Source organism: Azolla caroliniana, unplaced genomic scaffold (genome assembly GCF_043228905.1).
Source record: "Azolla caroliniana isolate FFs.n. ecotype wild unplaced genomic scaffold, voAzoCaro1.0.p SCAF_507, whole genome shotgun sequence".
In the NCBI taxonomy this organism is placed as follows: Eukaryota; Viridiplantae; Streptophyta; class Polypodiopsida; order Salviniales; family Salviniaceae; genus Azolla; species Azolla caroliniana.
Window position 1 is genome coordinate 7,434 of NW_028230942.1, and position 12,814 is coordinate 20,247.

General features: G+C 37.3%; 2 protein-coding genes across 4 annotated transcripts; one reads left to right on the top strand and one right to left on the bottom strand.

Annotated features, from left to right (window-relative positions):
- Nucleotides 1–809: 809 nt before the first annotated feature.
- LOC147848121 (uncharacterized) lies at nt 810–4,656 on the top strand. Of its 2 annotated transcripts, XM_087338657.1 has the most exons (11): nt 810–1,514; nt 2,275–2,372; nt 2,492–2,540; nt 2,652–2,734; nt 3,561–3,625; nt 3,732–3,793; nt 3,890–3,949; nt 4,091–4,126; nt 4,222–4,287; nt 4,366–4,445; nt 4,519–4,656. In XM_087338657.1, the coding sequence occupies exons 1-10, from the start codon at nt 843–845 to the stop codon at nt 4,426–4,428; spliced, it is 1,254 nt and encodes a 417-aa protein (XP_087194783.1). In that variant the 5' UTR covers nt 810–842; the 3' UTR covers nt 4,429–4,445; nt 4,519–4,656. The 2 variants fall into 2 exon arrangements, with proteins under 2 accessions (XP_087194783.1, XP_087194782.1); XM_087338656.1 differs by having other exon boundaries at nt 4,366–4,656.
- Nucleotides 4,657–5,729: 1,073 nt separating this feature from the next.
- Nucleotides 5,730–11,964, bottom strand: LOC147848122 (ras-related protein RABB1c-like). Of its 2 annotated transcripts, XR_015532082.1 has the most exons (7): nt 11,806–11,964; nt 11,342–11,481; nt 8,795–8,877; nt 8,510–8,714; nt 6,424–6,492; nt 6,132–6,348; nt 5,730–5,987 (listed from the first exon to the last, which is right to left on the bottom strand). XR_015532082.1 is itself a non-coding variant. In XM_087338654.1 (6 exons), the coding sequence occupies exons 1-6, from the start codon at nt 11,849–11,851 to the stop codon at nt 6,253–6,255; spliced, it is 639 nt and encodes a 212-aa protein (XP_087194780.1). In that variant the 5' UTR covers nt 11,852–11,964; the 3' UTR covers nt 5,730–6,252. The 2 variants fall into 2 exon arrangements, 1 of the variants encoding a protein (XP_087194780.1); XM_087338654.1 differs by having other exon boundaries at nt 5,730–6,348.
- Between the last annotated feature and the right edge of the window lie 850 nt (nt 11,965–12,814).

Sequence of the window (12,814 nt, forward strand, 5' to 3'; positions counted from 1 at the left end):
CTTCCAAATCCCACTCCGGAAAACTACAAAGAGGTGCTAGTCGGGCTAGGAGGAGATTGCCATTGGTTGACCATGAGAAGGTTCGGTGTTTGCGTTGTGATGGCTTGACCTTGACTTCAAGGGACTCAAATGTTACATGCTGTAAAAATTGTGGTTGCATCTTGCAATCATCCCGACATGAGCCATAATCTTAATATGTAACGTGTATATTCATATTTCATTTTAGGGTTGTCAACATTTGACATTTTAATATTTTATGTAAGACTTGTTATTTGAATCTTTAGGTTTTGTTGAGAAATTTTATGATCAGTTTCATGGCAAATATTTGTTGTACACTTACAATTTTGTGGAGTTTTTGATGTTTGTTGCTACAGAGTCGGGCTCCTTTTGACAGAGTCGGGCTCCTTCTTACTGATGTGATCTGACAGCGGGGCTCCTTCTGACAGAGTCGGGCTCCCTCTTGCATAGGCTGTCTGACAGCGGGGCTCCTTTTTGACAGAGTCGGGCTCCCTGTGGCAGAGTCGGGCTCCTTTTCGCAGAGTCGGGCTCCTTCTGACAGACGTTGTCAGCTTTTTATCCATCTTGGACGGTGGAGATCGAACGCGCCATCAGCGATGTGACCTGCACCGTCCCTCTCCGCGATTCCCTCACTTGCCCTCTTTAATATTTGGTAGCAGTTAGTCACGAGCATACATCACACATCACACATCATACATCATAACATCATACATCATAACATCATACATATATACATACACACATGCATGCATGCATGCATGCATGTATGTATGTATGACATGTGTTGTGTCAAGTCAAAGGCTCTGATCCACAGAGCCAGAGACATGGCTTCCGCCATGGCACCTTCATCCCTCTTCTCTTCTTCTTCTTCTGCCCTTTCGTTCCACCCTTACCTGCGTGTCTTTGGTTGCAGAAATACCCTCAGGATCGGCATTAGCAGACCAACCATCTTTGTTGTAAATGCATTAGCCAAGCAACAACCATCTCGACAAAATACTGCGAAGCCGTCTTCTTCTTCGAAAAGACCTGCAGATCTCCAGAGAGGAGGAGGAGGAGGAGGAGGAAAAGGAGGAGGAGGAGATGATGATCGATATCGAAACAGGAATAGTAGCAATAAGAACGTTAGCAGTAGAAACCAGAATAGTCGTAGTAGTGGTAATAGTGATAGAGGTACTGCTGGCTATGGGTATGGCGGTGGTGGGAACGTAAAAAGAGAACAGAGCTTGAAACGAGAACAGTTATACAGAGGTGGAAGCAAAACCAGTAGAAATTATGTTGAAGAAGTAGTAGACGAAGAAGAAGAAGAAGAAGATGATGATGATGAAGATGACGATGATGACTACGACGATGATATTGATGAAGATGACGATGATGAGGCATATGAGTTTGATCCTGAGTCTTTGCTTCTTCCTCGGCCACCTGCAGGATTCATCCTTGATAGAGATGGCACCACTGTCTCTCTCATGGCTCCTCCGAATAAACGAATCACTACCATTGTAGGCTCTTTTCCAATATTTGCCTTCTCCATTACTGGTTATTCTGGTTCTGGTTGTTTTTTAACGTTATAAAATACAACGTTTGCTCGGCATTAGAGTTTTTACTTTTAATAGAATATTGTGTTTCATTATATTCGGGTTCACTGTGTTTATGCTGTATTAGGTTTTTTACAGTGGCAAAGTCCAATTTTTGTATTACGGCATTTAGTGCTACGAAATGCTATGGTCGATCTGCTAGGGTTTTCACTGCCACAAAAATGCCATATTAGTCCGATTAGGGTCTATTGCTAAGAAAAGTCTAGTGTTCAAATCTCTGTAAAGGTTTTAATGAAGTTTTTTTTACAGCTGTAAAATACCATGTCTATTCTATGTAAGGATGGACTGTTACAAAATACCATTCAAAGACTTTGTTATGGTTCTGGATTAGGTTTTTACTGCTAACAAGCTTCCAGTGTTCAACTCTATGCAAAGGTTTGGATTGGGTTTTTACTGCTACAAAATTCCATTTTTATTCGAACCAAGGTTTAACTGTTAAATAATACCATGTTTATTAGATGTGGCTTACCTTCACAAATTACCTTCTTGGTCCTGTACTAAGATTTTTCAGTCACAAAATATCTTTGCAAAAGTGTCTGGATTAGGGTTTGTTGCTGCAAACGTTCTCATTATGGTTTTTATCACTACGAAAACTGCAGATTTCATTAGAGATTCTGGCCAGGATTTTTACTTTTTACAATCCATTCCTTTTTATTTATCGCAGGTTGATCCTGCAACCAAATTGCCTCTGGATTGCCTCATAAGACGAGTTTTCTCGAGCATCGATGCCAGACAGTGCTTTCTTCTCTGCCCTCTTGACACGTGAGTCTATCTTAAATCCATTATTTTATACTATTGTGGAATTATTCCTGCCATATGTCATCTGGCGCTAAATGACTAAGATAATTCTCTGATGTTAATAACGATATGGATTATCTCAGTCCAGTGCAAATACTAAGAATCAATGGAGAAGATAAAGTTCTGAAGGAGGTTTGTATCATTCCCATCAGATGGTCAACTCAATTGATTTATAATAAAAAATTAGTCTGAATGATTTCTCATCTAATGGATATTATTTCGTGATCCTTGTGGATATTACAGATTACAGATGAGGAGTTGGAGGACATTTTTCCTACTGCATCATACGAACTAGCAAAGAGGCGCCTGCATCTAACCTTTAGCGGGTAATTATGCTGATATCTTTCAAAGCATGATTTTGCATTATCAACTTTAAACTCTTATATTTGCTTACTAAAACAGTGTTTAAGGTAAGGCCATTCTTCCAATTACCAATAATGTGTTCACAATTACAAATCAACAGGTGTTTGTTGTTTGTGTATCTTTCTAAGTGCTCAACTATGTATATGATCTACTATCCCCTGGGGAAATTGAACTTTATCCAAAAGCCTCAATCTTCTGAATGTGGTTGACATCCTCTCAATGTTGTTGCAATGAACCATGGGATTACAGACTTTCTCATTCAAACATGAATTTTCATAAATATTCAACATATAAGAGAGAAGTCATAACAAATAAACTTACGCAAATATATAGCATTACGAATATCACAAAAATATCTTTTATCCTTGTACGCTTCCTAGAAGAACTGTACTGGATTGAAGAAAAGGTTTAGTCTAAGTCTTAATATATCGAGTCTTTTAGAGGAGAAACTGTGGTATTTAAATATATGAACATTCCTTGATCATCTAGAATTCCAAGTTTTGAAGGCTTTCAAATGTTTTCTAAAATAACTATGTAGTATGGGCCGCATGATGATTATGTAGACTATGCTTTGGTTTCCATTTCTTTCTTTGCTATGTTTCCAAATGTTCAGGTCTTGAGGGCAAACTAGATATGTTTTGGGGTTGGGACATCTTCAATATACTATCAATTATTTTCTAAAATAAAATCTTTCTGCATAATAGATATCCAAAATGTTATAGAAGAGTTGTTTTTATTGAAATTGGACACAAGGAATGAGGGTTGCTAACTTGTTGCAATGACATGCAGCTATTGCTTGACTTTGCGAGGTGGCTTTTGTTACTCAGAGAACGATCTAATGGATGTTAATACAGGTTTTGCTACGCATGATGTCTCTTTACGTGAATTTCTTTGCACAATTTTTATGCCAATATTTGTACATGTGAAATTTGAATCAACACTATGATGATTGTGTTTCAGTATATGGTGGAAGTGGTGACCACTCTTTACATGAAGGTGTTGAAGTCACTAGCTTCAGGATGGTATTGAATGTGTTCATCTTCATATATAATCAGTAAAGTACTAGAATGCAAGGAACTAAACAGGGGTATATCTGAGTTTGATCTCGTGTTTTTCAGAACGATTCTGAATATCTCGTTTACTCGCCCTTCGACCCACTTATGTTTGTAGCATATAAGGTAGAAACAAAAATTGTATATCAAATTATTTTTCTTTGGAATTTGATGTCATTCATTACACTGGGTGAAAGGAGTGAAAATAAGTGTATCATGTCAATTCGCAATCTATTTGATATTGTTGTTACTGTGGTTCCATTGCAGGATGAGGATACAGGGGAGTTGATTATTGCTGATGATGTAAATATCTTAGCACTTTTACTATTCTGTTTTATAATGTAGAAAGTGCTTGTCAAAATCTATGTTTGAATCATCAATTCCTGGAGTCTCTACAGGATTTGCTGGAGGATGAAGCTGTCCTTGATGCAATCGATGAAGAAAAAGAATTCCAAGCATATGTGGTATGTTTCTCTGAAGGTATCTCACTCAGCTTTCTCTCAGGCAATAATGGCTAACTTCCTGGACTTTTTGTTCATCAGGATGAGGAGATTGCAATGAAGGAAAGTTTAGATGAAGAAGCTGAGTTTGATGAAGATAATTAACAATTATTTGATGAGATGTATGGGTGTATGATATGCTGCTTAACATTGATCCTCTTGCAAGGAATTCGGACAATTGATGACATCTGGCAGATGTCAAAAACTTTGACAGCATTTTAAGAAAGCAATGGAGGGTTCCCCATCATGCCAATGTGAAGCTAGCCTGTTATGGCTTGATACTCTGGAAATGTCTCAGATAGTTTGTCTATTCGACATTCTAACAAACATCAATAGCAGCATTTCAATAACAAACATCAATAGCAGCATTTCAAGAAAGTTACACAGAATCAGTTCTTCATAAGTCCCATTCCTAAACTTCAAATGTCAATGATGGTTTCAGTTTCCAACATTTCAATAAACTGTTGTGATGGAAACAATGGAGGGCCCCTCATCATGTCTAATTCAAAGCCATGCTATTTTGGAACAGTGCAAACCATAGGCTTGTTGATAGTCTTGAAATGTTTCAGGCAATCTATTAGTACTTATGGTGGCTTCTTGTGTGATGAGTGTCTCTCAAAAAAATTGGTTAGATGCTTCAATTATTCAATATACCGATTCATGAGTAACAATTTATCAATGCTCTCGTGGTCTTTCTCTCTATAAAAGAACTGGATAAAATAAGCTACACCATAATTAGGTACGTATGAAAACTACATGAATAACCAGATTGCAAAGATGAAGCTACGAAATTGGATTTTCAACACATCACATGTTCTTTTTCCATGTCAATCTCTAATTAGATGCTGACATGCAAGTGGAGAACGGTCAAATACAAATACAAAAAATCCAAACCATTATCACCTACTTCCAGTTGGTCCTCCACAGAGCTTCAATAAAGATTAAGGAAGAACATTTTCAACTGATATAAACAAAGTTGTTCTGCCATAACTCTTCTGGTTTGAAGTAGTTTTCAACACATTAGATTGTTCTACACTTGGAAATTCGTGATTATAAATAACAATGTCGCATGATAACCACTTGAGGGTTAATACAATCTCAATCTCTCTATGGATTGTCATTATAAACAAACGTGCACACACCAAACACTGATAACCTTACACAAGGATATCCTCATCAACCACTCAAGCTAACATATTTTTAAAGGAACAACATATTTAGTTAGCACCTTTTCTCAAGTGAATGAACACCAATCCACAAATTAAACTAGTACAAAGCTCTACAGCAGAATAATTTGTGGTTACTTCACATAGAGCATAGCGTGAACATATATAAGTAAAATACAGAAATCTGATAGTGCTGTCTTGATTCCAGAACTGTCAAAAGAATGATAAGTACACATGCAATATTAAACGTTTACACGTACACATTAGGCATTCAAAGCATAAGAAAATTGTGCCATGTATGCCTTCAATCAATACAGTTTACATAAATGCATATACTCACATTATATCCATTTTCTGTCATTCTATCCCTCTTACTTGGTACATCATATAAAAACAGTATAAAATAATAAAAATACTGGAACCATCTTTCCTCACGTTCTTTCCTTCTGATTACATAAAGGCAGCAGACTAAATTTGTCCATCTTGTCCCTTATTTCTCTGGAATGTGAGGAAAAATATTTAGTCCATCAAGCTCCAGTAAATTTAAGAAAGAACCAAATACTATAATAGAGTGCATATAAATTGACCTAGCACTTTCATCCAGCATTATGCGAGGCTTGGAAGAAGTACAAGAATACTTACTTGCAAAATAACTACAGATGCAAGAATATAGTGTCCTAAGCAGCTCTTAAACTTTTTTGAATATCTTCAACTGTATCCCAAGAATTATGACCACAAGTTGTTCTCATAAATTTTGATCTTCTCAACTGCAGCAACCACCACTTTGAGATGCTTGGGCATCCCTTCCTGTTGCTCCTGTCCTTGCACTACCCCCATAACCAACCTTGATTCCATGTGACTACAAAGAAAGGAGGTTTGTAAGACATTGAAACCCATATGTGCAACGCATAATATCTCCACATCAAAATTTTACCTCATTTGACACATCAAAAATTCCCTCTTCAATCTTTTGGTAAATCTTTCCAGCAGTCTTAATAAATGCCTGTGCCACAGGAAAACCAAGAAAGCAAGTTTCTTTCATCCAGCTGGATCCAAGCATACCAAAGAATAACTAAATATGCATGCAGACGAAAAGTAAGGGACAGGAGAAAATAAACAAAATGGACTACAGCCCCCAATATAGATCTAAGATTGAGTACTGCAGCCGCATTAACACTCAATCTTGGGACGATCACAAGGAATGGCAGGCCAATTTCTAAGCTCACATCCAAACACCCACAATGAAGATAGGGAGACATGTCATCACACAGATGCGCACATGGTCACAGATTGAAAATAGAAACTGGGGGTTGGCCAAATGTTGAGCAGAAGGAGAGTTGTCACTTTGGTACACATCGCATATGAGGACATCAACATGCCTTTCAGTGCTTCCTACAAGCTTGTATTAGCTTCCAAGAACTCCTGACCAGGACAGAACCAAACTCCACTCTCACTCGGACAGTGGTCAGTAAAGGAAGAAGATAAGAGGACTAACGAATCAACAGCGGAGAATTGAACCTGCAAAATGCAGCTTCCAAACCTTGGCATGAAAAAGGAGCAAAAGAAGAAGCTTGGGAAGAAGAGGGAGCTTCAATGGTAGACCAAACTGCCAAAACAAACCAGAATGTTGTTAATGCACCATGTCCAGCCATATCGATGCAGATTGTTACAAGAAAAAGCATGGTACCTACCAAAGGTTGGCAATCACAAGCAAAAATAGGGATAATTGCAAGCACTACTGAGCTGAACAACATGTAGTTTGACAACTCAGGCATATCCAACCATATGAGAAGCCACAGTGAATGGTTTCACAAATTGTGGACACCTAAGTGGCTTGACAATATGAACCCAAGTGATGCCAACATGCACCCAAGTAGCCACATTGGGGATGTCTCATTCAGTAACAATGGTGAACATCAGAAGTGCATCAAGATATCTTCTATGTTCTTACTATTTCAAAGAACCTGGCCTCAGTTAATACTCATGTGTGCTTCATCAAAGACCTAAACAACAAGTCCTAATTGGTCGCGCACAGAAGAACAGGACAATCCCCCACCTACATGACTTGGGAGAGTACTTTGTAACTGTTGGTGATCCCATGGCATGCTGGCCTTCTGAGCATGTTACTATTTCATCTCTCTTCCTCTCCATCTCCATCTCCCTCTCCTATAGAGACAATCATTCAAATAAGAGTGGATGAGGCACATAAGGTGACTCAATATGCAACTCCAAGGCACTAAATGATATGCCCAAGCAAGAAAGATACATTGTACCAAGCCTGCATACAAGGAAGAAACATCCCCCTTCACCAAAGCATGATGGAGAGCAAGAAAGGACACCACTAGACTTGACATGAACGAGGTGGGAAGAATGGACTTCCTCAAGAAGAGAGATTTCCACGAGAGTTAGGTGGCCTCCTAACTTCTTCAACGACAAGTATATGAAGATGGAAGTCGGCAAAACAAAATAATTTATGCTGAGGATCATACGAGTCCAAAGGAAAGGCGAGATGAAAAGTTTAAAGAGATGGTTGGATCAATCGATCACAAGTGTTCAAATGGGGATTCACGTCTCCTGTGACAGCAGAATCAGAAAACACCATATTGCAGTTTGAAACTGCAATAGAGTAATTCAGACACAACTAGAAAAATGGAAGAGGCCATAGTGGGATGAACCATCCTCCTTATTAGGGACATGCACCAAAGGCGGGAGAATGGCGTAACTAAGAACTGCAATCCAGCACTTTGGACACATCCAAGAAGACAGGGAGAGGCCATGGCAAAATGAGGCATTCACTTCATTACAATTGATACCAGATCCCAGATAAATGCCAACTATATGCACTACATGTGATGGAAATTCATATACATTGCAATTCTCTTCCAATGAGACTTGCATAGAACCACATAACTAAAGGACAATTCAATATTAAGGGCAGCAAGCCAATTCAAATGTGAACACTAAAAACAAGGAAAGCTGGTTTTTGTCCAAACAAAAATTCAGCCAGGAAAGAATCATACCTCTTCAACATTTTGAGCTGTCTTTGCTGAAGTTTCCATGAAAACAAGACCATTTTCTTTTGCGAATTGTTCACCTTCTTCAGTACTCACAGCTCGTCTATGTGCAAGGTCACATTTGTTTCCAATAAGCATTATGGTCATATTTGAATTAGCATGGTTGCGAGCATCCTCCAACCAGCTTGCCAGATGATTGAAAGTCTCCCGTCTGTGTGCTTTTAAAAGAATTAAAATAAACTTAAAGTTGCCTTTCCAAATTAATCTTCAAACATCAAAAAGAAACTTTACCTTGTAATATCATAGACAAGTAATGCCCCAGCAGCACCTCGGTAGTAAGATCTTGTAATAGACCTAAATGATTCTTGTCCAGCCTACATTTTTAAGAAGAACAAAAGAATGCATTAATTGTGTTCAACAAATAACATACAATTATGAACTATGTTCACATATTGAAGTTGCATTATGGAATCAAAATCAGGCAAATATAAAGGCATGTAAGGTATGCAAGGAATGGCTAGTGGAGGATGAATATCACTTGATTTTAACATGATCTGCATATAATGCAATTCGTGAAAGCTATGATGATATTTTACGAGGGGGTGATGACTTGAGTATCATACTAAAGAGAACACCTAGAAGGTTGAGCTCATATGTGTATGCCTTATTCACACATTGAGGCTTGGTGCTTCAAAGTATGAATATCCCTTCTTAGGAAGGAGACGCACATCAAGATAACTTTTGTACTTAGGTCCTATGGGTCAATATTGGCCTCTCTATGGACGCTAAAAATATCTATCTATCCTCGCCAATAATAAACACACCCACATCTCCACAATTCATTATCCCTTCCGTGAATCTCTTGATTACTTCCTTCCCTACATCTTGCATCATGTTTACTTTACATTGTCTCCCTCTACTATATCATATCCACTTTTCAGAGTCTTCATCTCTCGATTACCTTTTTTTTCACACCCCAACTAGTCACTTTTATCCTTGACCTTGCAAACTATTTCCTCTACAACAATGACCTCTCTTCAATAACTCTCATTGGCTCCAAGTCCTATCGTACAAGCTTGTCCTTTAATAACTTGCATTAGCCCTTTTTAACCAAAAGTTTTATCCTATCTCACAAATTCCTGTTTCAATCAAATAGCCACTTCTTATCATCTATTGGAGAAACAGCACGCAATTACAAAAACCCCTAGTGTGTAAAAACCCTTGATATATCCTCCTAGTACCTTTAAAATGCATTTACCTAGTCCTCTTACCAGCACCAAATCATGGAGACCATTATTGAACATGTTGGTGAACTTCCACATAGATTCACTCCACAACCCCAACCAACATGAGACACCATGTCCCCTCCATACCACTAACCACATTCATAGTAGTTATGCACTTCATATTTGTAAAACCATCTTGGGAGACACCTTGTGCATTAAGACCATTATCATGGATCTTTTGCCAAACTAGAGTTTTTATTTTTATTTCAAATGGATAACTTAAATTCCCCGATATTTGTAAATATGATTTTTACCATAGGCCAAATTCATATTTCTTTTTTATATCTCTCTCTCTAAGTTCAATGATAAGTGTGCAATATCAACTGACTTCAGTTTCAGTATGGATAACATGAAATCGCCCATATTTGTAACCAATGCCAATTCCAGCCTCCTCTCTCTATCTCCCTCAAATTGAACAATGATCTAGAATTCTTTCATTAACCTCTGTTATTTCTCTTATATAATTACTCTTATCAAATATATTTACATGCTTATCTTTTTTACTTTTCCAAGATGTGTACACAAGTGTACGTCGAGGAAGTAATTACTCAAAGAATAGAGAAAACTATCTCTAGCATCATTAAATCCTATCTTTATCACATAACATTATGATCAGAAGATTTTAATATTCAAAATCACTAGTAATATCATATTGTTGCCCATAATATGCAATCATCCAACCCATTAAGATCAGAAAAACACAAATGGAGCAACTAGCTATTTTTATTACCTTAGGTCTACTTTAAAAGACCGCTATTATCCACACTTGCATGAACAAAGTTATGTAGATGCTGATGGGTGTATACTTACCTTTATGATTGACTCCTTATCAAAATTACGCATGTGCAAATTCCAACACCATAAGGTTCCCATGGAAAATGAGATTGTAATCTTCTACAAGGGCAAATGATAATGCAATCTTCCATCTCAATTACAATCAGATGGAATAATACCGTGAGGATTTTAACATCCGACATAACTTGCAATATGAGATTGCATATCTTCTAACTCAAACATGTATAGCAATGCATTCATCCACTTCAATAAGGATGAGAAAAAAAAAACCATTTCATCAGAAGACTAGGAAACATTCAACATCACTCGTACTATGAGTTGTGTGAATCAGCACATGTAAAACAGTGTGATCATCCAAGAAAAATCCAAGAAATAAAAATCCCCTAAGAAGATCTAAACAGTCATGCTCACTAGTAATATGGGATCCAATCACATATGAAACAATGTAAGATTACATATCATCAATGCAACCACATATCATCAATGCAAGACTACCTACGCTTCTACAACCACATATCATCAATGCAAGATTGCATATTTCTCTACAGAAATGTACACAATGATGCAAGTGATCCACGCCCATTTCTAGAAGCACACATCAGCAATGCATATTTCTCTACATACATTTCTACAAACACGTATCAGCAATGCAACATTGAATATTTCTCTACAGAAACGTACACAATAATGCAAATTCAAGATCATTAAACCCAAAAAATCAAGCAGAAAAGAAAATGAGAACATATGACACTCTTACCGTATCCCAAATCTGAAGCTTGATCGGTTTATTATCAATTGTGATCATACGAGCACCAAATTCCACACCTATGGTCAGATCATGTACAGGTTGAAAGCGTTTATCCGTGAACTGAAGCAAAAGGCATGATTTCCCAACTCCTGGATGAAGCAAAAAACTAACAAGTCAAAAAACACAGAACAAAGCAGCCACGTGTAATTGTATACAGTGTAACCATGGTAAGCAAGAGAGAGAGGTTTTGAATAAAAATATAAAAGAAAATTCATATACAAAGGGAAAGCATACATAGTTATGGTAGAAGAAACAGATCAATGAATAAAACAAGATGGAGAAATTACAAGTAAAAAAAATGAATGAATATATATATATAATTGACGTGGCTATATATATATATATATATACAGAGAGAGAGAGAGAGAGAGAGAGAGAGAGAGAGAGAGAGAGAGATTTGAAAGAATATTTACCTGTATCTCCGATGATAATGTATTTGAAGAGATAGGCGTAAGACATTATCACTAAATTCGAAGACTTAGGGTTTCAGATCCGTCCGTTTGGGAGAGGATGCGCAGAGAAACCTCGATAACCCGAGGAGGTATCGATCTGAGTCTTATTTTGGTATTGTTGTGAACGATGGAAGAATGGTAACAAGAACCAAAAATACATAATTCATTCGTTTCATATTGGGTGGCATAATATGCAACAATAATAAGTTTTGCGTTTATTATATGAACTTTGAAGTTTGAACCTTGTGTTGCCATTGGTTGGGGTCATCATGTCCGCAAGACCAGTAAGTTGGCCAGTTGGGCTCGGGCTCCACCACGGCCATTCTGCTTCTTCCCGATAGATGGGTCTCGGTTTGTTTGGGATCTAATGAAGACATGTCTCGAGATTCAAGATAAGATGCATAGTGTGCAATAAAACCTAACCATTTGCCGGTTTTTAGCCACCTTGCATTTGTGGAAGGAGTTTTCTGAGCAAGAACAAAAGCCATCAAATGTGATAGATCATTTAAGTATTTTGAGAAACCATTCATGTCGCGAGCTTTAGAATGTTATTAGGCTATTAAACACAAAGATGTTTAGGACTATGTTCAACCCAATCATTCTTGAAACTAGGGTTGTGGTCTCTTCGATCTTTGGAAGTCCTTCCATGAAGATTTGAACTTCTATGGATTTGACTTTTCTAATTCATAAAACGCTACCTTATCTAATAAGTCGTACAACATAAGAGATTGCATGGTTCTTACGCATTATCCTTTTACCTTGATAATTTGAAGCCTTTCATATATTGTCACTTCGTTTATCAAGTGACTTCCAAACACTAAAACTATAGTAATATATCATACTAGAGATTTGTATTCTTACGTCTAGGAAACAATGATCGTATAATTTCATACACTCAACAACTATTTAATGCCATCAAATAATAATAAACTTGCAATATTATTACACTCCAAAGTTTAATGTTGATTCA